Here is a 25822-nt window from a genome sequence, read left to right on the forward strand (position 1 = left end):
GAATTATTAATGCGTACAACAAGGCATAAGATGTTTTACTATATAGTGAAGTAAAAATGCGTTTATTATTAAGCGTATATAAATCAACTTATGAAACATATTTTACAAGATATGATATACGTTTAAAAAACATCAAAAATAAATGAAAATAACTTGTGTTTTTTAATAAAATAGTTTCGTATTGTTTAACTGACAATAACATTGTTCTAAATTCAACAAATATTTTGATTCAATTCAACTGAGAATTTTGAATGAGGCATTAGGAAATTCAAATAAACCATATACAGTAATTAATACCTAATGTGGAAAAGAAAAAAAAATAGAATTGGTGAGTAAAATAATATTGCATTGCATTGCAAAGAAAATGCAATAAATCGCAGCAATTATTTGGAATTTTTTGATGATTCATCAATAAGGGAAACTTCGTTTTGAGGATCAGTTCCATGAGAAATTGGTATATTCTCAAAAAATCCATGACAAGGCTAGAGCCCCACTCCTCACCTCGAAAAATTATATTTAAATTAGCTTATGTATACCATCAATAATTTTTTTGTACTGAACTAATGCCTTGTAAATATGTACAATAAATTCCAATAACAATTATGTTGAAATTTATATCACTATTTTAGATACCAGGAAGTATTTAAAAAATCTCTGGTTTTAATTTTTTTTCCAGGTGACCGATTCAGTATATTTCTTACTGGTGAACTTCATATCCGGAGGGTCGATCATAATGATGGTCTGCAGAAGTATAGATGTGAGACGAGGCACCGCCTGACGGGGGAAACAGTTCTCAGCGCCACATCTGGAAGGTTACTCGTTACAGGTAGTATTTTTCACATTATCATGATGATAAAAGAAAAATCTTTCTTCTTCTTTTCGTCGAGAAGCGGGGAGAGTAATTAGTTTAGTAAGAAATACTTTCTGTGTTGCTTAGCTATAGTACCATTTGTGGATTTCTGTGATATATGCCCCTTTTACCGTTTATAGCTTATTAGATTACTAGTTATGTTAAATGGATTATGTTTCCGCCAAGGAATTTTTTCTAGTCTTACCGTTAATCTGTGCAATCAATTTCAATAAAAATTGATTGCGAAGTTTTTGAGATGTTTTAGTGATCACTTGGCGGGAGAAGGAACTCGGTGTGTTCCAAGATTTTTATATCATTCAATCTAGAAACCTTGGTAAGTCCGCAGATTTTATTTTTTTCTCTCTCCTCAAAATATTCGGTATTTGGAATCGAAAATACTCGCGACTTCATTGCTTTTGATGGCATGAAAGTTTTATAGGTATATAATATTACAATCAGATACTTTATTAAACTTGATTATTTTGGAATTTTCTTCGAATTTTACCAAAATGTGAGGCAACTCTGTTTGGCGTTCTATTTTGAGATCCTGCAATTTTAAGACTTTTAGTTTTTCTTAAATAAAATTTTGTGTTATTCTATTTAAGAAAAAATTTCGTGTTCCCTTTTTAGCATCATTAATAATTTTGAGATTAAATATTTTTTAATTAAATCTAAAACACATTTTTGATTAATCAGTAAATTTGGTATAAAAGCCATCTTAGCATAATTTGCAATAAGAATCTAAGCATACAAATCCAGTTTCATTTCATTTCGGTTTCTCAAAATTTATGCCGACAATATATTTTGAAAAAAGTGCTAATTATTTTATTTACATCCCTTTATCAGTTTCCATTAAGTTCCATTCAAATTTGTTAATTCTTCTTGTGCATTTACAATACATGATTATTTTTTCAGTGTTTCTTTTGTATTCAGTTCACTCCAATGGGAACTGCATTCTTAATGCTTATGGATAATTGTTAAATGAATTTCAATAAGAAACCATATTATAATTACTATATTCTTGACGGTACTCTATGCAAAAGCATTTTGCTCACAAATGGTTTTTGAATCAAAAAATATTTTGTAAGAACAAAAGTACTCAATCAATTCTCATTAAATCTGTTCTAATGTTCATTGCAATTTTATTTTGAGAAAACGTTAATGAAAGTAGTTAGCAAAATTATTACACAGATGAAATATTTAAGAATTATTATTATTATCAAGATAACCTCGATTTTCAAAGTCTTTAATGGCTTCTATGGTTTTCAAAGCAGAAGGAAAATTCAAACTGAAATTTCTGAATCTATAAAATTATTTTTAAGTGATAACTTTAACTTTCTCTGATGTCGTAAAAAATTCAGCAAAATTCATGTGTAATTCTTGCAACTTTTTATCAAAGCTTGGAAAAGAGCTCTAAACTTTTAAAGAATTTCAAATTGTTTTGTAAATAAAAATACTCGTTGTTTATTTAATTAAAAATATAATAAATAATATAATAAAAACTTTCATAATAATAATTTTGTATTATTAAATATGGTAATAAATTGTTCTTTGGATTTTATAAATATATATTATGCATAGGAATATATATACATACTTACTTATTGCAGAATACGAGTTGTAGAGTGAGATATGAAAATCTTATTTGCTTGGAATAGTTTAAAACATCGCAAAAATTCTTGTTTGTGAAAATGCAAAAATCTACATTTAAAATGCCCCGTAGCAATCCACAGAATCAATAATAATGCCTTGTTTTGAGAAAAACAATAAAAATAACGAAAATTCCTTATTCCATGTGATTGCTGGTAATCTGTTGGATTATAAATAAGTAAAGTAAAAAATATCATTATCAGGTTCAATTTGTTCATATTTTCTCCTCTATTACCTGTTAAATTATGAAAATATCTGAAGTCATTTTAAAATATCTGTTTAAGTTCATACAGGTTCCAATATCATATGATTTTCAAAATATTCCTACTAATAACAATATCTCTTTGAATCCAAAAACTATTTTCTTACTTCATATATATTTTTATTCTTTTCAGAAACTTTTAGAGATGCACCTCCCCGCATTACGGATAGCAAACGCATGTTGCGGATACCTGAAGGAGAAACTCTGGAAATCCCCTGTGCCTCCCAGGGATTTCCTGTACCGACCTATGAATGGTATAAGAAAGAAGGCAGGGACAGGCTGTCGCCTCTTCAGATAGGAAATAGACTCCTACAGTTGGACGGAACTCTCGTGCTCAGGGAAACCAGAGTGGAAGACTCGGGACAGTATGTTTGCAAGGTCCATAATAAGGCCGGTTCCGATTCGGCAGAGACTGAGATTCTTGTTACGGGTAAGGAGGTGCTTATTTTTATTGAATGCACATTCATACAGTTTGGTTGGCTTTTTATATGTTAAAATTAACTAAAGTGACTACATAAAAAAATAAATTTTTGATGAAGATATGAAATATTTAATCCAGTATTTCAAATCTTAAAAGAAATCCTTTATGCATTGTTGGTGGGTACATTCTTTCAGTTGCTACAATGATTTTTATATTTCTTACTTTACGTATGGATACCATTTTCCATCTAAAATCCTATTTTATCAAATTCTAAAGTCCCACTGGGAGACCTCGTAATTGAGGAAAAGAAGTTCCGACATGGTGGTAGGTTCTCGCCTTCTATAGACGACACAACGAGGTGTGTGCCTATAGAAGGCGACATACAAAATTCTAATACAAAAAAAAGGTAGAAGTCTGTCTCCTCCCATTGATTAGTGAACGTACTTCCTTAAGGAACTGTTGTACCTTGACCGGTGATGGTCTTTAGGACTCAACCACAGTTCCCGCCAATGTTGCTGTTGCAGCGGTCCGGTCATTCAGATTTTTCCGTGTGTCTTCCGGTGAGTAAGAGTAGCCAGTTTGTGGTTGTGGTGGTTATCAGTTTCTAAACCATGGTAAAATTATCATTGGATAAACCACATAAACTATAAACCACTGCATATTTTTATTTGAATTTGGAATAATAATTTATCACTGTATTCTGCAGTTCCAGAATTACAGAGCATGCTATTTGTTCGCTTAAAAAATTTACGTCTGTTTTGTTTTTTACTAATGTGAAAAAGCTTAAAGTTTCATATTATTTATTAGACGAAGAACTCCAATATTTTAAGAGTATATAGAAACACAGCTTATGTTTTAATTCAGAAATTGAGTGATATATTTCTTAAATTATTTGAACGAATTTGAGCAAATAATCTGAGGAAGTTCTGAAATAGAAGTTTTTTTTAAAATTTATTTATACTTTATCATGACACAGGCCGTGGTGGCCTGGTGGTAAGGTCTAGGCATCGGAACAGGAGGGTTTCTAGTTCAAGATCCGATTCCACAGAACAACCGTCGTGTAAGCGGATCTGGTGCACGTTAAACCGTTCGGGCCAAACGTCCTCCTGAAGTGTGGAGATTGGGGTGCCAGTTCAGGTGTCGTCCTTGTCATCTGACCGAGGTCCAAAATTACGAGGTCCTTCCCAAAATAGCCCTAGTGCTGCTTTAAAACGAGACATTAATATGACTAAACCAAACTAAACATCATTCCACAAACAGATTATATTTTTAAAAAAACCAGTATGAATTTCAATTTAGGTATTTTAGTTCCACAATTGATTTTTCTAAAATGAGTTTATGAAAAATTTCAAAAATATGAGAAGTATTTTATATAGGATTTTTCAAAAAATAATTGTTCCGGACATAGTTATATATTTTAAATTCCCTGCAGAAAATTTAGTTTTTTTTATTGTACATGATATATGTTTGATGGCAAAAGAAAATTTAATTTGAAAGTACACACAACAAGGATTTTTTTTATCAAAAATTCTCTGCTTAATTATTGAAGAGAAAAGAATGGTAAATTTTAGCTATATCTTGAAGTCAAAATGTATATTTCTTTTAAAATGTAAAGTTTGGAAGAAAGAGCATCAAATCAAATATTTAACATCAACCCGCAAAAGGCAACTAATACATTTTTGCGCCATCTGGAAAATAAAACATTATAAAGTATTGATATGAATGTTAACAAAAAATCAAATTTATTTTTTACTTTATTTTTTTAGAAATAAAGTGTTTAATATCAAAGCTTGCTAAAATTAATTATTAATTTATATATGTTCATTCATGCATTATATATTGATATTTTGAGGCCATGATGACTGTTTTTTTTAGATTAATTTTTGCGTCTATTCTGCAGGAAAAAAAAACTTTTTGAATATCCCCAGGATATTTCGTTATATATTCTCAGGATATAGTGCATTACACACTTTTTCATAATTTCCGAGCTATTCATTTTGTGTATTTTAATTTAATTTCCTTTATTTATTGCTGTATGAATGACACGCATGTACACATGCAAATGTGCACATTTTATTTTACTAATTTTCTAGTAAGTATATATAGTGACTATATGAATTCATTCTTATGCACAACTTATTTAAATTATGTAGTTCCTTCAATTCTCAAACATTATCAGGAAAGACAAAAAACTTTTATCACAATGTTAAAAATTATTTTGTTTTTGTATAACCTTTCAAATTCAATATTTGCAATGGTAATATTAAACACTTTGGTCTTAAACTGGAAAAGATTATTAAATAAAAGTTTTTCATTTTGTTTCAAAAGATTTTAAATTAATATTTTATAATGTGCACTAATAACGGATTACCTTAAAACCTATGATAATTCGTAAACAATGTAATGCAATATGTTATTAAAATTTTGAATAGGAATTATAATGTGCGAAGAATTTTGATTACATAATAAATAAAATTCTATCAAGCATACATTAGGAAAATTTAGAATAGTTAATAGAAAATTATGAATACATTTTGCATTAGGTTAATTAAATGCATCCCTGCGAAATGGTATTATATTTACAGGGATTATATAAAAGGGATTACAAAATTAGGTCTATTTTGGGTTTGATTTCTGGATTTCGAACTTATGATTAAATGACGAGGAACGATTCTTTAGCCGGCTTTCCCTTTTGTAATATTCTGCACCTAGTGGACATAATACCTCGAAAATACGTAGGACAAAAAAAAGCACCTAACTTTGAGGAGGAATTAATTTACATATAATTTTTTAAATAATAGGAAACAAAAATTGGAAAACAGATATATAGAAGGAAATTTTGTAGTAAAAAAATGACGTTTCTAAAAATATCGATACGAGATAGTATATATAAAAATAAAATTTTGACCTGAAATAGAAAAAGTTCATTGTTAATGACTTCTTAAAGAAAAAGCATACGAACTGATAATCGAAGCTTTTTATCCCTTTAATAAAAATTTCAGAAAAACAAAATATTATATTTCTTTATTATTTGCTTTTTTATAATTAGTGACAGTTCTTTGAGTATATTGTAGCCCAAATTTTTAATTTTTATTCAGCTGAACCAAGTTTTTTTTCTCGTGATAAATGTTTATTTTTTTTTCTTTTGAATGTGGGTCTAAACTGTTGATTTCAATAATGGCGGTTGGGCCACTGTTTGACATCATTTCTTTGTTTCATGAAATCAACACCTCATTGCGATCAGTTTACAAATGTAAATTCATGGTAAATTCTATAATTTCTTGTATTATATAATTTAGTTTGCCTGTATCTAGCGTTGTTTCAGACTTATTTTTGAAAAAAAAAATTTTCTTATCTATTTTAATTAATTGCGTTTACATATGGAATTTTCCATTTATATCAGATTTTGAAAAAGAAAAAATTCGAAGGGAAAAAATTTAAACACGTGACTATGAGTTCACATAATCCGAGCTATAACAATATAATATATTGTTTCCTAAACTGTGATACTCTATATTTCAGTGCTTTGAGTTTAGGTAAATAATAAAAAAATTATCCATCTGAATTTTATTTTAAAATAAAATATTTATATCCGATAAAAGTTTTGGTAAAAAGAGCAAGAAAGTCATTATTAAATTATAGATTTAATCTTATACTTCACGGTAAAGTACAACAGTTCGTTTTTAACAGCTGTATTAAACTTTTTCTTAAAATTATGGACAAGAACTTCAGTGACATGCTCAACAATATAAGACAGAAGCAGGTGACTTTATACTTTTAAAATGAAATTTTATTAAAATTTTATAGAATAAGTATTCTTTTAGACTCGCGATTTTCAGATAATAACGTATGATTTTACTGGACAGATGAAGTTACTAATATTAGACCCTGAAAATCATAGGTTGTACATTATTATTAAAAAATATCAACATTTTCATGGTATATCTAAATAAAATCGAAATATCGAATCAAAATCATATTTAAAAAATTCCACTAAACAAGCTGGTTGGCAAAGGAAGATGTCTTTTCATCTAAGTCAATATTTCATGCATCTAATTTCAGGCAAAATTAGGGCTAGAAATTCACTTTTTAAGTCCTAACGTCTAAGATATTGCAGTTATTGAAACACTTTGAATACAAAAGTTGTTTGTTTTAATATCGCGCTAATTAGGACAATTTAATTTATTTTTCTATCTTCAATATTAAGGAAGTTATAGCAAAATGAAAATCTCAGCCTCCTACCATTTCCACCCCTTTGAGCTAGATAGTCCATTTACGAACTCGGCCTAGGTTTTGACATTTCTAACAACATACTCTAAGGCGGTTAAAATCCAAATGAAATTATTGCAGTTATCTTGTTCATAACTAGGTTTTGGGCTCTAGGGACCATGATCGGCGAAAATCTGCAGAATTTTTCTTAAAGTCGTGTCATGAAAACCATTGTAATAGGTATTCTTCCAATAGGAATCTATCTAAAACAGATGCATATATAGTGTTTGGATTAAATATTGTGGTTTCCTTTTTTTTCTTTGCGATTTACATAGTTTATGCATTTAATTTAAAGAATTCGTATTTAACCATATTTATAGCTTTATTATAGTGAATAATCATGAAATAAAAAAAAATTCTAACACCTACCCAGTTAACTTTTTAAAACAAACGCACCTCGTTTGCAGAATGTTATTCATTTTATTTTGTAGATGTCTAGATTGGATATAAATACAAAAACCAATATCCTTGTGATAAATTTTAGAAAAACAAACACACTTTCTACTAACGCAAGCGAAAATATTTCATCTCAATTATATATAACAAGTTTCAGAAAATTCAGTATAATTATAATACTAGCAAAGAGATGGATGCTCTGGAAGCTCGGCAGGTGAAATTCGTCGACATGTTTTATGAACATCTGCTCTCAGTTACAACACTTCTCGTGCCGGAATAATTAATTAAGTTTATTAATTCCAATAGATTCAAATTATTACTCGCGGTTGTTGAAACTACGAAGCTTAACTCACTGTGCTGCATAAAGTATAATCACCTTCATTAAGAATCACTATGATTCAACTAATCAGATGAGTTTTTCTTCTTCTAAATTGAATCGTCGGGGATGTATAGAAATGAAATAAATCCTTTATTATTTGAACTTTTTGTTTCTTTTAACAGTTTCTGCATTAATTAAAATTTAAAATGCAAATGCAGTAGAAATGATTAATTTTAATTTCTTATATTTTATTAATTTTCATTAGTAACATTTATGTTAAAATTATTTTTCTTAGAAATTTGAATTAATAACTGTTGGTATTTATTATAAAAAATTAATTACATTCTGATCTGAATTTTTCTGAAACTTTCATTCGGCATCACAAGTCGATCAGATAGATTAATTATACCAAAATTCATTTTTTATCATTTAAAATGAAGTTGCATTTTTAATCAAGAAAATTCTCAAAAGTAGTAACACTAATTCTTCCATTATTTTATTACTACTTTATATGTTATATTTCTGCCATTGCTCCAAATTTAATCAGATCAGAAAAACCATTAAGATTACATTTTTATTCATCAAAAATTCGATATACAATTTGAAGGTATTGTTATTAAAAATTCATCATCTAAAAAGGTTAATCCTTCCATTTTATAAATTTAACTGGTTTAATTGATGTACTATGATTATATGTAACTTACCACTTCTTCATAAATAATAGAAAATAATGAAGCCTTTTTAAACTGTTCGATCATTTATTTTTAATGTCAGAGCAATTAATTCAGCAAGTGTAATTTCATTAAAAAATTTGTATACAAAATAAAGTTCTATTGCAATGAAACTAAAAAAAAATTTACTTGAAATTCAGCTATATCTATGAACTTCAATCCTTATTGCAATTCAAATATTAACAGAATTTAATAGCTTGCCACAGAAAGAAATTATAAAAGAAAATTTATCTTTCGAATCTGAACAGAAGGTATAGTGTGCTATTTCAATTTAAATATATTTTTGCTAGTAAAATAATGTAAATTAATTTTTTACTATTCAATATTTTTCTTTCATGATATTTATTTTCTTCCATGATTTAAAATCGTAGTTTATTAACATTAAAATAACTTTAAAACAAATAACATGTTTTTTTGTGTAACAATAGAGAGATGAATAGATAGACGGTGTGTGTATTTAATTTACAGATATAGATAGAAAAATTAAAGATATTGATAGATAATTTAAAGATATAAATAGATAATGAAATATCAATAATTTTGGGATTTATAAGTTCATCATTAAAAAAAATAAAAAAGCCATATGAGAGAAATAATTATTTTTCTTATTTGGACAGAATAGAAAAATGTCAGTTGTAATTATTACTACCGAAAGTTTCTTTCAGTAATGAAAGAAGGCAATATAAAATGATTAATTGGATTTTTTTAACATTAATTTATTTCATTAAATATATTTTTAATTTGTTTTTTTTCTGCAAAACAATAAATATACACAATTTTAATAGACAAAAGTTTATATATGATTTAAATAAATAAAATATAAGTTTTTTTTTTTATAATTCTTTTGAATCTAAATTTTTATCATCCTTAGTACCGAGTACAACAAGAATTTAAACACAAAGAAATTTTATATTTCACTGCAAAAATATAAATATCATTTTAATAAAATTATATCATATACGAATATAAATTGTAAAAACGATTTAAAATTTAACTGTAAAAGTTCGATTAAAATAAATTTAAAATCAATAACTTCTAATTCCAAATGGACAAAGGCATAATTCAAATAACTTTCATAGCGTTGGTTTCAAAATGTTAAAAAAAAAATGATGAATTATTCCGTTAATATAAACCAAAGAACTACTTGAAAGCTAATATCTCTGAAATCGAATTTGAAATCGTAATATCTTAACATCAATCGTCTTAGTTTGTGTCTGAGACTTTACAAAGAAAAATCTTTCATATACTTAAATTCTTTGAAACCCTTATTGAATTTCATTAAAATCTTACTTACTGACATATTCTCCAGTTTTGCATTATTTCCACCATTATACACAAAAGTTAATGGCATCTATCTAGAAAAGAATGGTTCAGGTTACTGATTTCTGCAAATAACAAAAATAGCTTCGGCTCCTTATTAAATAACAAGGATTTCAAGAAAGTCGTATAATGGTAGGCGCAGATCAACTAGTATTTCATCAGAGAGAGTGATTGAATTGAATAGAATTTAAATCTGAATAATTTAAATAAAATCAAATAACGATGATATCAAATTGTAAAAGATCTAACATGTATTAAGATCTTGTCGGTCTCTTAGAAAATATACAATATAGCAATGCCCTATGTAGGATTTTTTCGTGGTAATATGATGCATTTGCCATAAATACGAGTGAAATATGAAAGGAAATTTTAAATATTTCACTTTTACTCTGCCCTTTAAACTAAAATTTTATTTTAAATTTATTATTCTTGTTTACACTCTATAATCATTCAGCTAAAAGGTAAAAAAAATTGCAAAACGATTTTACTATTTAAAATGTTTATATTCATACTCTTATGTTAAAGATGGCATAGTCCAATATCAATCCTTCCAATCAAATTATCTTAAAACTTTAACAATTGCTTTGCATTACATAATTATAAGAACAATTTTGCATTTCTAAAATATAATGAATAAAAATAATAACTATAATAAATAAAATATAATAAATATGATAAAAATAAGGAATAATTAGAATAACTATAATGAATATAATAATAATAAATGTAATAAAAATAATGAATATAATAATAATAAATGTAATAAAAATAATGAATAAATATAACAATAATAAATATAATAATTATGAATAAATATAATAAAATATAATAATAACAAGTTAATTTTAATGACTTTCCGCCGAACTCTGCTATATTTTTTACGTATCAACAATCCCTTACTCTTCGTCTAGAGCTGACTCAATCTCATCAGTAAGAATTGCATAGTATATTTTATCCTATATTATTATACATAAATAAAAGTTGATTCGATGATTATTTATATTAATCTTGTTGCTTTAATTTGCATATGATAATGCTTTAATAAATTTCTTGTTTATTTTTTGTTAATTATTTTAACATGTTAACGCACTGATTTCAATAAATGAATGAATGAAATCTTTTAAATTTTTATAATGATACATTCAATGAAGTTTACAAAATGTAAACAATTAAAATATGAGTTGAGTATATTTTCTGTTCCCTAGGTTACTATTCTAAATGTAACTAATATTTTGCGTTAAATAAACGCACATATGATTTTAAAAAATATTGTCGAGAGAAATATCAATAGTTTCAAGTTATCAACAAATCTTGCAAAATCAAAATCCAAAAATCAATTTTGTTTCAATAATTTTGTTCATTTTTCGTGACACAAATTTCTCAATAATAAGGAATTTTATTCAAAAAATATTCCACATCACATATTTGTGCTGATATTCCATTCCTATAATGAAGGAATTCTGTGAAATTTTATTCACATCAATAGTGAATAGTAAAACTACATAATCCTCTTTAAAAAATTGAACTTTTTTGTTATTTTGATTTAATATTACATCATAACTTTTATTTCATGTCAAATTATTTTTTTAATATTTTATTTTATTTCATGGAAAATTATTATAAAAAGAATTTGCAGTATTTAATATAAAAAAGATTCATTTTGCCTTACACTAAAAATTTGTATCTTCTTTTAAAATTAATAAATTTATCGCTTGAAAAATTATAAAATAATAGATAAAGAGAATGATAAAAAAAATTTTCAATAAACTGTCGGTTATAATCTATCTCAGGTTTTCATAGAATTGTACACATTCTAGAATTTCAAAATTAAATGAAAGTGATAAATTTGGACCCTGTACAAAAAAAAAAAAAAAAAAAAAAAAAAACTTTTCAAATGCACAAAAATGTTAGAAAATTATTTTAATTCAAATTCTATATTATTTATTATCAAAACGCAATTTTTGGGAATTTTATTAACGCAAATTTCAGATATTATTTTTCATTCTTTTTTATCTTAGGATACCTAAAAATCTTGATTTGATAAAAAAAAATACTCATTCTTTGTTAAATTTAATTACGCATTGAAACATAAAACTGCCCTGGAAAAGTTTCCTTGTGGATTAGGATGTCTTCTAAATTTATATGCTTAAAAAATAATTCTAAAGATTACTTATATTTTTAGATCTCAAGAAGAATACAAAAACAATTACGCAAAAGGAAAACCAGAGAATGACAATTATTATAAAATCAATGGGCGATAAAATCCAAGATGATCACATTACTAAGAAATCAGAAATTCCAATTAAGTTTTCCATTTAATCCTCAAATATGTTGACTTTGCTTTTTAAAAAAAAAAAACTTTTTTCTTCAAAAAAGTAAAGCAAATCCTATTTTCTAAATTAAACTTTTATATGTTTTGATTTTTTCAAAAAAAAAAAATATTAAGAAAATTTTATTTTAGAATCATAAGTGTCATGTCCGAAGAAATCCTCAAGAAATTCCTGTGATTAATACAAGAATTCATTCTTCATTATGTAGGCTGCATTCAAAATTATTGAAAATTCATTTCGCAATGAATACTTTCGCATTTTTAAAAAATTAAATAGTTCGAAAATTCGAAAAAAGGCTGCTGATTTCACTATTTTGTCAATTACCCCATTCTGCAAACCGCTATTCCACCTCGATTAAATAGATTGAAAATTTTATTTAGTAACGAATTAGGTGAAATGAAAACATTGAAATTAAATAAAGAATCAACAATATTAAGTATGCGTAGCTACAAACAACAAAATGTTATCCTATTACTCAAGATTTTCCAATGATATCCTCTTCTGCAGCTCTCCGACTCAACATTTCGCATTTCCTAATCTTGATATCTGTTTCGTCGATATGTAATGCCAACAAGCTCCAACCGGAGAAGGATTCCCGTGTACCATCTCAACGGGAACGAACACCGGCAATAACATTAATCAAATTCTCAATAACAGATCGACCCCCTGCGCTCAGAGGTGACAGTTAGATTCCACCCTCTACCCCTCCCAGGACATGTAAACTAGCGCAGCTGCCACCACCTCCGTCACTGCATTTCCCGCAGGAACAGATATTGGCTGCATATTAAATGCCCAATGAGCGAACATCCGCCGAATGCAAACACCCGCACAGTTTCGCTTTCGAAAAGTCAAAAGACGAGCTCTATTTCCTAGAGCTCGAAACAGAACGGCTTGTAAACAAGTCCACTGCACTGTTACTAATATAGACAGATAGGCCGCTCAATAAGCGTTTGACATTTAAACATGCAGAAAGCGTATTTTGGTACGCGAAATCGAAGTGGTGTATTCATTAAGTGCGATTTTACACTTGTGTGCTGCTACTTCACGCTTTTCAGAAAATCACATCCGGACAGACAGTAACGTTTTGCTTCCGAATTCACATTTGTTTCAGAAAATATCCTCTGGAGTTTGTAAGGCACTATTAATGAGACTACTGGGTTCATTTCCATTTGAAAGCCCAAAGAATGAAAGCAGCTTTGAGAGAAATAGCGCATTTGAATTTAGTTTCGATGGACAAATTGTCGATTGCCTTCCTAAAAGAAGTCTGTCGCTGATTTAATAAATCTTACAGAAATGTAGAGTGCCGAACAATGGACTTTTGTACCTATAAACGCATCGGAATCTCGTTAAATGCAAATTGGCCATTTCAAAGTTCTGAATAGCGTGTAAAAGGAAAAAAAGGTTGAAATGGAATCGTAAGGGAGTATTAATATTAATTTGGTCTGAGTGATCAATTGGAATTCAAAATATTATCATTCATTATTTAATGACTGACTATTTCACGTTACACATATTTTCTATAGCTACATGTGAAAGTAAATATTGGTAAAAACATGCACTAATTAATGCATCTAGTTTTTAAATATTATATTCACGTCAATTTTTACATTGTTGAAAATTTTATATCCATATTTCTTCATTGTGCCATGACATCAATTAATCATCATGTAGGAATATACAGGATATAAATTTTAATCATGGCACAATAATAAATTTTTTAATCTTTAGAAATAAGAATTCATTTCTGTTAGGAGAAGTGCTTTGAATATCGTAAATAATTATTTTAAACTATATGAATCAATATCTTTTTTGATGAAAGTATTATGGAATCAAAACTTTTATGTTAATTCCCTGGTTATCAATCATCTACAGTCAAAATACTTGCCTTACAAGCATCTGTTTTCCCTTATTAATATGAAATTCAAAATATTTCGATTCTTTAAACAATATTTGGCTCCCTTCGCAAATTTAATAGAATATTTTTTTAAAAAATAACAGTTAAGATAAGTTTTAAATTCAGAAATAAAGAATGAAAAAATATTTTTGGTGTTTTCTTATATCTGATATCGCTATTCTTTACCAGTTAAAAGATTGATGTATAAAATTATAAATTATTGCTCTATAAACTTGAATTTTTTTATTGAAGCTTATTGCCTTTTTATTGATCAGTAAAATAAAATAACTCAAATATTCAATTACTTTTTAAACATATTCTTTTATATATCTCCTCAACTGAATATTTCCATTTTTATATTTTTAAGAGTTTGTTCGTATTTATACAGCTGGTTATTAGATTAATTTCATCCTCATCATTTCAACTATATAAATTCAAATCTTAAGAGCGATCATAGAATTTTAATTATAGAAGAACATAGATGCGATGAACAGAGCAGGTGCATAGCGTCTGAAACAGGGAAATTTAAATGTCTATCAAATTAGATGCTCGGAAATATTTCACTGAGAATGAAAGTTCCAAGCTTCGTAGAACAAATTTTGATGAAATCAAAACCATTCATTATTCTTGAGGAACAAACTGTTTGCAGTAAGTAGTGAGTGCTTAATAAAGACGAATATAGAAGAGGATGTTAGGTGTGAATCTTTCGTGAATACATCAAATATTTACTTCAAATTTCTGAACTTCCCCATCCTTCTGAAAGATTTCCTGTTAATTTAATTAGTTATCATAATAATATTGAAGAAAACTTTCCTGTTGTCTGTTCTACAGATGGTAGTAAAATTAACAATAAGGTTGGGCTTGCATTTGTTGTTTTCCAAGATTATATTGAAACTGAAACTCATCAATTCAGAATAAGAGATGAATGCAGTGTTTTTCAGATTGAATTGCTTTGCATAGCCCAAGCAGTTACTTGGATTTGTGACAGTGAAAACATTTCATCAAAGTTCTTAATTTGCAGCGACTCCCTTTCATCTTTACATGCCTTAAATAACATCGATTCCCTAAACCATATAATTGTTAAAACACAATCCAATCTGAGTTTTCTTCAAGGCAGAGGTGTGCAAGTTTCCTTTTCTTTTGTTAGATGTCATACAGGAATCTATGGCAATGAACGCGCCGACTGGCTTGCCAAATAAGCGACAAAATTAGTTAATACCATTCCTATGAACATTCCGAAATCTTATTTAAAGAATGTCTTTAAAGATAAAGTTATATCTGAATGGAATACTTTATATCAAGCATCAATTAATGCGCAGCTCATTAAGAGATTTGTTCCATCCATACAGAGACGTCTAAAGGCTAACTACTTTGAGTCAAATTTTAAGCTTATCCAGTTTCTGACTGGGCATGTAAACTTTAAAGCATATTTAAAACGATTCAATTTGTCGCCGACTGATGTTCGTGCTACAGTGGTGCAATCCAGGATGCAAAGCATTTGATATTTGAATGCACCAAGTGTATTCCGGAAAGACGTAAACTCAGTAACTGCCTTCTGAAGAACAATATAACTTGGCCTCCTCATTTATCTGCCTGTGTACAGAGTAAATCATCTTTCATTTCCTTTTGTACATATATTAATAGTACCCCGTATTATTTAAACTTTACTTCAGTGTGTTTGTCTACATATATTTGCATATATATTTTTGTATTTATATTTTGAATATTTTATTTGATCATGTTTCTTCAGTTGTTTTATATCATCTACTATATGTTCCTGTTACTATGAGAGCAATTTTGTTTCATTTTGCTTTTGTTTGAGTATCTATTGGTTTCTGCCCATTTTTCTTTCTTCTTTCTTTGCATTTGTGCCTGTGTCCTTATATTTGGAATTTATTCTATTGTCAGTCGTGTACTGACTTACATATGTAAGCCTTGTGGTATACTTGTTGGCACACAAGGAGTTTATACATCGAGAACAAAACAAAACAAAACATCAAATATATTCACATAGGATTAACACCTGACTTGTTGAAGCAAGGGGGAAAATCAGAATAACCGCTGTTGAGGCAGCATGAAAATAGGAACTAGTGTTGAGTATCAAATGGAATAAGTTCTACTGGCCATTACCATCTCCGATAACATCTCTCATAGAAGGTATGTCTTGTCATGGAAGGGAGGAAACTCAATCCCATAGCTTTATCCAAGAAGAGACAAGAATCATTCCTGTTATCTGAAGCTTATCAGTCCTATATTTCAGACACCTTCTGAGGCAGACAGAAAAAGGAGACAAGTAGCGCAAATACAAAATAAAATTTTCGTGTCTTAACAATGTCCTTATCTTTATGATTCGATATTTTCACAAATAATCTGCATTGGCAATCCCAAAACCAAGACATCTCATATTACTTTATTTGTTTTTAAACAGATTATTGCAAAAAAATTAATGATTACGTATTAATGTATATTTAAAATTTATAAAATGTCAATCGATCAATGGCTAAAAACCAAACTTCAGTCTTAGGAGAAAAATTAAAATTAGTCCCGCACACACTAATAATAAACATAAGTGACATCTTTTCCACAGCACAGAAAAGAAAGCTAAAGCAATATATATATAAAAAAAATACTTTTTTAAGAATTGCAATATAAGTTCAGGTCATTTTTTTCATCAATACGTATATGTATGATAAAGATTTTACTGGCATTATCTTTCAGCTCCTCTGTCGGCACAAGTGCTGCCCAAAATGCAGAGCGTAGACGTAGGCAAGTCTGCCACTTTCAATTGTTCTTCGAGCGGACATCCCGTGGTTACGATTGAGTGGATGAAAGACGGAATGCCCCTGAGAGCTGGCTCTCGGATAGAATTTCCGTCTCGAGATGTCGTTCATCTGACCTATGTCCAGCGTGACGACAAGGGCATGTTCCAATGTTTCGTGTCCAATGACTTCGATTCAGCCCAAGGCACAGCACAGCTCTCTTTAGGTGGTAAGTAACTGGTTCCTTCTTTCTTTTTTTTTTTTCTCTCCTCCTCTTCAAGACGGATCTTTTCGATCGTATATCTTAGCTTTTTTTTTTTTTTTTTTGGCATGGCTTTCAGAACTAGAAAAAAGAAGAATATGAAGGATGATAATTGATGTAGTCTTAAATCTGTCTCTTATTTTAATGCAATCTATGTTAAATATGAGTCTTAAATAAATTTTTGCATCTTCTCAACTAGTTCATAGTACATAATGCCCCTTAAGATAAAACGAAAAATGAAATTGAAAAGTTTCTGAAGTTTCTGAACTTCTGAAACATTTTCTGAATTTTTACAAATGTAAAATAGTTGACTGTGGTAACAATACTCAATAAAAACTTTTTTAACGCATGCGTAATCAAAGATTTCTTCTTTCTTTATTTATTTTTTGTGTTCATGGTACTAAATATCAGGTTGAGAAATTGCAAATTTCTAATACGGTGTTAACACCATAATTATTTTGGACCATATGTACCATATATTTTCCATAAATTTGCAACCGAAGTTAAAAAGATGTAAAATGGTTGATTATGGTAACAATACTCATTGTAACCTTTTTTTAACGCATGCATAATCAAAAATTTATTTAATTTTCATTATGTGTGTGTGCGTGTGTTCACCGTATTAAAGATCAGGTTGAGGGACTGGAAACTTCTAATACAGTATTCAGAATTATTTTACATTCAATGGTATTTTTCTTATATTATCTAGTTGTACATAAGCAATTTAACATTCCCATATCACGTTAAATATCCAATTATTTTCTTTTCTAAGGCTATAAACCGTAAATATGATACAAAAATTCATGTAAAAAGTTAGAAGTATTGTAAACGGAACAATACATAATAAAGATAAGGAACAGTACATAATAAAGATACGGAATAGTACATAATACAGATATGGAACAATATATTAATTTAATTCAAAATTCGTCTAAGAAAATAAGGATTACTTCTGTAGTAATGATATAATGGAGAATAATTACTGATACTTTTTTCATCTGCATATGCAAATACAAATTGTTTAAGCTAATATTATTTTTATTCTATGCATTAAAGCAAAGAATAAAATGCTTAAAAAAAGGAATGCAATTTTATTTCCTATTTTACATTGAAATTACCCTTAAATTAGTGTAAATTGTAAAAAATATATATATGTCTAAATTTAATTTAAAGCCAGTAATTTTTTTCCAAGAGGCAAACGAGAATAATATATAAGAATATAATATAAAATATGAAATAATTCTAAAATTGGGTGCAATATTTGATTTTAATTTACATAAAATTGCATTTTTTGAAATAAAAAAATTATGTTGAACTGCATAAAATATAAGTGATATTTAATAAAGCTATGGAAAATTTATGAACAAAACAAAAATTTCAAATAATGTGTATTAAAAATCCAAAATAAATAAGAAGAAAAATCCAAAAATAAATAAAATCCAAAATAAATAAGAAGAAAATTTTTAAAAAATAGCAAATGTGATAAATTTATTAACATTGTAGTTCTACGGTTAATATTTAAATGTCAAAAATCAATGTTAAGTAATTTAAATTAATTGTCATGAAATCACGTCATTTTTAAAAGAAAAAATTAAATCACTTCACAAAAATCACATCATTTAACGCATCTGCAATCATATTATCAGTAGATATTGAAATTTGTAATGAAAGTAAAAGTTGCAAGGAAATATTTTCTAATGCAAAATAAATAATTGTACATTTTTATATTTAGCAGTGCAATAAATAAAGTGATATACTTTCGCAGTCGTGTTCATTGCTTAATAGCAACCAGATATAATTTTAACTAAGATCGTAGTATTTTATTATTATCTAAAACAGCAATTTGGGGTGTGTTTGACGGTAGAAGCATAATCAACTTACAGATAAATTTCTATTATGAATCATAATTTACGTTTCCAACTTCACATTAATTTTTGAGCCCAGTTGTAAACATAGCGATTCAGTTACATTAAAGCTTCGCATCTGCAGCCATTTATAAAAATTAAGATCTGTAGATTGTACGTAATTGCTAATTTTTCATTGAATATTTCTGCATACTCAGAATACCAACTTGTTTTACGGGGAAATAAAAAAATGTAATATCTCAAAGAGAATGATTCTCTTAGGGCTTTTATTTTATTATTATTATTTAAATTATAATGCAATTAGGCTATTCTTGCAGCTTTCAAATGATAAAAACTGAGATTCAAATCCATATTTAATATTAAGACTGACAGATTTGTGTGCAAGCGTATGTGTATGTATACGTCTGCGTTGATAGAATATTGATTAAAGGTGTTTGTTAATGCAGTCCACGGAATAGAAACATCTCAGTGGAAAAAATCTATATATGGAAAATAATAATTTAATGATCCAATGAATTAATATATAAATGTTTTACATTAATAGAATTCGAACAAGAATTTTACTATAAGAATATCTATCGTAAAAATCAGAAAATACAGAAAAAAAGGCATATTTGTAAACACTACATTGCTGCTGCCGTCTCTTTAAAAGAATAACGATTTGGAAATTTTGTTGATTTTTCAAGATAAATTATCAGTACGATTTGTTTGAATACTGATAAAGCTATACCGCAGAGATTATGAGCAGGGCAATTAATTTTTAGTTGGTAACATTACCATGTCAAAACGGATTTTTGGCTTTTATAGAAATTTGAATGAATGGTTCAGTCCCTAATGCATGTTATTAACTCTTTAATAATGACTTCCCTTGACACTATTTTGAGTATCCAAACCACAATTCAAAAGTAAGAAATGCATTATTAATATAGAATTTGAAATAAAGTAGCGAAACAAAATAATTAATCCTTTGTTATTATACATTTTCCTATGTTTTATACGTCTAAAATTTAGATGCTTTTTGTTGTTTGTGAAAAATGAATTGATACTACCATATCATTTTAATTCTGCTAATTGTTGCAATCGAATTTTTTTATTATATATGAAAGTATACTACTGAGACTTATTTCAAAGGATCATTATTACAACTGAAGTAAACATCATTTAATATTTTTAAATGTGATTGTTTTACAAAATTAAAGGTTATGAAAGAAAAATAGAAAGATGAAATTTTCATTATATGAAATATTCAGTATTTTATTCAAACATTTGTGTGTGTTTTGTCAGGAGGAGAGACTACGTAAAAGTATACAATAGATGTTAACAAATTGAAATGTTAAATACCCAATTAACCAAACTAAGAAACAATTTTCAGATATAATTTAAATTATCAAGATGACACAAGAAGTTCTTAAAATAAATAAAATGATAACGTAATAAACTAATGAATAATAAATATTATATATTTTCAATAATTTCAATAAAATAAGTAATCTATAATTAGAACTAGACAAAGTTTCTTATAAATATAGCGTTTCAGTTTAGCGCTTTAAAATGTATCAAAAAATGCATTTAGTGTTAATTAAATATATTTCAAAAGTTAAAAAGGCATGTTTATTAAATATTTTAACGATTTTTTTCTTTAATTATTTAAATGCTTATTATTAAATATTTAATTATATTTTCTCTATATCGGAGAACCGACTTGTAAATATAAATAACAAATGTTTTAAAAGATAAAATCTTTAAACATTGCTTTTATTAATGTGATCCCAAGTAACAACGACTGTCAATTTAGTCAACGTTATAAAATATACTGAAACTCATGGAATAGTTTAAAAATGTCATTTCATTAATATCGAATTAATTGAGTGATTAAATTTCATTAGAATTTTTTATGCTTATATTAGGTTTATATTTATAGTTATGTTATTGCATCATGCATAACATAATTCCTCCTCCGTCCCCGGTTCCCATAACTCTTTATTATCTAAACAGTTGGATGAGCGCAAGATGGACGGAAAAAAAAGAGAGAAACAAACTGGAAAATGATAAAAATTGATAATTAAGATTAGGGTATTATAGGGGGAATAGTTTAAACGGATTTTGCTGAGGGACTATAAAAATCTATAATAATTAATACACTACAAAAATTTCAGATTCTTATGCTTTATTGAATGAAAAAATCTTTAATTTTCAGAATTTCTTCATGAACGATTGTTCTTCAGAAAAAAAAATCAATTTCAAAAATAGATTAACCCAACCATTGGATTAAAATACTTATTTTTCATAAGAAAAAAAAAGTATTATTTTATTTATCTCAAATATCACCTAAGACTGAATAAGGACGCGCGCTTGAGCAACTGAATTATTAACTTAACCATCTGAGTAGATTGCTTTCTAGATATTGCGAGCTCAAACATTTGCTTAAGATAAACGGACCCTTGCATTAGTCATGTGATGATACCATTTCCTCACAAAAGGGCTTATCTTAACAATCTAATGAAATGAGTCAGTTAGGCTAAGGGATATAATGATAATTTGCTATTTACATTGAGTGTTAATCACCGCTACACGATAGGCAGAAATTTAAGATAACGGTTGAATGCGTGTACCTTCAATTCTATTAATTGGAATGAAGACCTAATGTCAATGCTGAAAGCTAATCGCCATTCCACATGAGTTGGAAGTAATGATTCTAGGTTAGCTTTACCATTACGATTTAAAAGGTATTCACGGTTTCCAATCGAATTTCAATAGAACTGCTAAAAGACAGTGGACAACTTTCTGATAAATATAAATGGGGCCATTTTTTATCTACATATATAGGGATTGCAATACCGGACCAAAATTTCAATACCGGTATTCGGTATTTTTTAAATCTTAACACCAGGATACCGGTTTTAATACCGGTATTAAAAATTTTAGAAAAAGAAAGAAAACACAATTGTTTCTTTGTTTTATTTGCCGGTTTTATTAGAGAGGGTAAATATCACAAAAAAAATTGTAACTTATAAATTATAACAGTATATAATCACAAAAAAGTAAAGAACATCTTGTTTATTTAAATCACAAAAAAAAAAGTTTAAATATCACTATTCAGTCTGTGGTACAAATTTTTGAAATGTAATCTTAAAAAACATAATGCATCCATTGTACTGTCATTAAGCCTGAAAAGTAATTTTGTGTAAAAATTACCAGCAAAATGCTCTTTCGGCATCTACGCTAGTTGGTGGTACTATTAGCAATGCGCGATATACTTTTCCCAAGTATTTACCCCTAAATCTCTCATGTTCAAATAAATCGATTTCTCGTCGGATGATTTTGGATATAGCTGATTTCTGTATTGTATTTTGATTCGTTGATTTTTTTTTTATCACTAATTCTAACTTTTATTCAAGAGACGATTCCTTTCACTATCGACATTAGTACCATCATAATCTTCGATAACTGAACCGAATTCTTCTGAATGTGGATAGGTTTGTGGGTAACAAATTTTTAAGAAAATTTACTATAAACTTAATCAGATTTGAATTCGTTATTTTCTTTTCTTCTTTTTCATTTCATTTTTAAAATCATTTTAATTATGTAAATACCATAAGACATTTTCTATTAAAAATTCTATTTAAAATTTCTATTAAAAATTAATTTACAGTTTTAAGTCGAATAATGCTTTTTGGATTGGATTTCTCAGTTTCAAAAATCGTTCCATCATTAGGAGTAAACTGTTCCAACGTGTTTTAGAATCTAATATTAACATATATTCTATTTTATTTCCAGTTAGTATATATTTTAGTAATATATCCTTTTTTATAGGGAAACATTTAAATACCTTAAAAAATTTTCGAACTTTATAAATTATAGGAAGCAATTTTTGATAGGTTAATATTTCATCCTCACTAGCAATATCTTCTTCAACAATTACATTATCATTATCTTCATTGTCAATATCACTCTCACTCTTAATCTCGTCAAAGTTGGAATCCGAAGTTTCTATATTCACAGTATTTGGATTCTTCGGTTCTTTATTTTTTTGGTATAATACATTTATTACTTCTGATTGAATTCCATGTGCATAGCACAACTGCTGATTTGCACCAGTCAACTTTCCAACTTTTTTCATAATTGTTGATCCATCAGTCGTTATGGATACAATATTTACTTTCAGGGATAATCCATGTTTCGCTCATTTAGATTTAAGCAATTAATTAAGCCATTAATTAGCTCATTGATTTCACCCGTTAGGGGGACATAAAAACAAAAACGTATACTATTTTGCTAAGTTGGCGATCCCTGAACATATAGTGGAGTCAATTTTAAAACTTTCTAGTAAATACCGAAAAACCGATATTTAAACTTGTGAATACCGGTATTACAAAATTGTACAAATGGCTCAAAATACCGGTATTCGGTATCCCGGTATACCGGTATTGCAATCCCTATACATATATATAAAACTGCGAACCATATCAAAATTCACTAAATTTTTATGAAAAAAATTTTATATATTAAAGTTAAATCAGGGAATTTCTTTAGAAAGCATTCTCTTCCATTTTCTATTTTTTGGCCTTTAGGATTAAATTAAATTTTATTTTCCCATCACATTGGCAAAATATTTATTATTATTCACGTTTTGTGATTATTTCATGTAGACAAAATGTAGGTTGTGCTCATTTTCAATGAAATCTCGAAATGTGTAACTTGCAACAATTCTTTTCCATTTCCTCTTTTTCGGTGTTTGGGCTTAAATTTAGCTTTATTTTCCCTTCAAATCATCAAAATTTTAATCGTTAGTGTTTTTTTTAAGTAGTCTATTTACTTAGAGGGTTGGTCGTGTAAATTTGAATTAAACCTCGGATGTATAGCTTGATATTCACGATTTTCTACACAAATTATTTTGAAGCTTTAAATTGTGATAGGCAATATAGCCATATTATTTTAACTCACAGCTTAACTGAGGACGTTCAATCTATAAGACTGCATTTTTTTGGAAATTCACATAAAATTCCAGTGTAAAAATAACAATATTATATTCGAACTATGTACTTTGTAGATATCTTAAATACCATAAAAACATTTTCACAATTTAACAAAATATATTACTGTAACCTCCACTTATAATGATATCGAATATAACATCATTCGTATCATCATCAAAATAACAATTTCCCGTATCTAAATACAGGCAAAATCCACCGGTTTAAGTGACCAACAATTCGTCTGTAATGATCATTTACGATATCGGATGATAAAGTCAAAGGCAAAAAAAAAAAAAGTAAATCAAATTTCTATAAATCGTTTCCTTTACTACACCAACTCTTTTTTTTTTTTACTCTCAGCAATACCACCCGATTCCTTCCATTTCAGTTCACAGTTCTAACCGAAACCAATGCCGATTTCACGCTAAGCCAACGTCGCGTATTGAGTATGAAAAATAGATACGATCTTGTAAAAGAATGTTATCAACTTCCTGAATTAAATCAGCAGATGGCAGCAGTTATTTTGAAAATTTCTCAAAATTATTTTTAATTAATTGCTGAAACATAGGAATGATATTCAATCTTAATTCGGAAGAATTTGAATTTGATCATAAAAAAAAGAGATGTTAGAAGGAAAGGGCCATCGATGGAATATACGTTGTAGATGGAATACATTGAAATGCGAGGGAAAAAAACAGATGTGTGAATACATCATCTTTTGCCCGAAGACTTTAAAATAATTTCAATAGCGTGTTGAATCGTTTGATGATCATTATTCATATGAACAGTCTATTCAATGAATATTTGATAATTCAAAAGAATAAGTTAAACTCGATAACTCTTTAAAATTAAATATGTAAACATTTGTTTAATTCTGTACATAGCGTCGTTTTTTTTACATAAAAAAAAAAAAGAATGAATTATACGAATGATGACGCGTTGTCTATTTTCTGGTCTACGTGTGTTTCTAAAGGATTGAAGTAATTTTAAGCCATTTCCGTAGGATGTAGTGTAGTGATAATTTTGGCTTCAATCCAAGGCTTTCACTACAAGAGGCGTCCACTGTATCACTAGAAAAAAAATAGCAATTTTGCAACATACATTTTTAAAGGAATATGTATTACAACAAATATTAATCTAAAAGAGCATATTCATTTTTAATCATAATTTTTTAAACGTATGAAGAAGAGCGAACAATTCGAAAATTCGCGGCATAAATCTGAATTAATTTTATGCAGAATATTTCCATTCATTTATTTGACATTCAGATTTTAGTAATTTAGACATACGTAGAAGGAAATTCAAGTATAATATGAACACAAATATTTTTTTGCAAAGTATATATATAATTATAAACTTTTCTTTTATTCTTTAATAAAAGAAAAACTTTTTCTTTCAAAAAAAGTTTAGTAGTTTTTAGGAAAATCAATTGCGATATAGAAGTTTTAATAGAGAAAAGTTTATCTATATTCTAATACGGCCGTGGTAGGTCTGGTGGTAAAGTCTCGATTTCGGAAA

At 27.8% G+C, this 25822-nt stretch overlaps 1 protein-coding gene across 1 annotated transcript in view; it reads left to right on the forward strand.

Annotated features, from left to right (window-relative positions):
• The window catches only part of LOC129981393 (cell adhesion molecule Dscam2-like), a 362276-nt gene that overhangs the window by 209824 nt on the left and 126630 nt on the right, over positions 1 to 25822 (forward strand). Inside the window, exons 4-6 of the mRNA XM_056092228.1 lie at positions 677 to 826; positions 2896 to 3192; positions 17161 to 17430. Of these exons, the coding sequence (XP_055948203.1) occupies positions 677 to 826; positions 2896 to 3192; positions 17161 to 17430 (717 nt within the window). The remainder of the gene's footprint in view (positions 1 to 676; positions 827 to 2895; positions 3193 to 17160; positions 17431 to 25822) is intronic.

Source organism: Argiope bruennichi, chromosome 1, assembly GCF_947563725.1.
Source record: "Argiope bruennichi chromosome 1, qqArgBrue1.1, whole genome shotgun sequence".
NCBI lineage: Eukaryota > Metazoa > Arthropoda > Arachnida > Araneae > Araneidae > Argiope > Argiope bruennichi.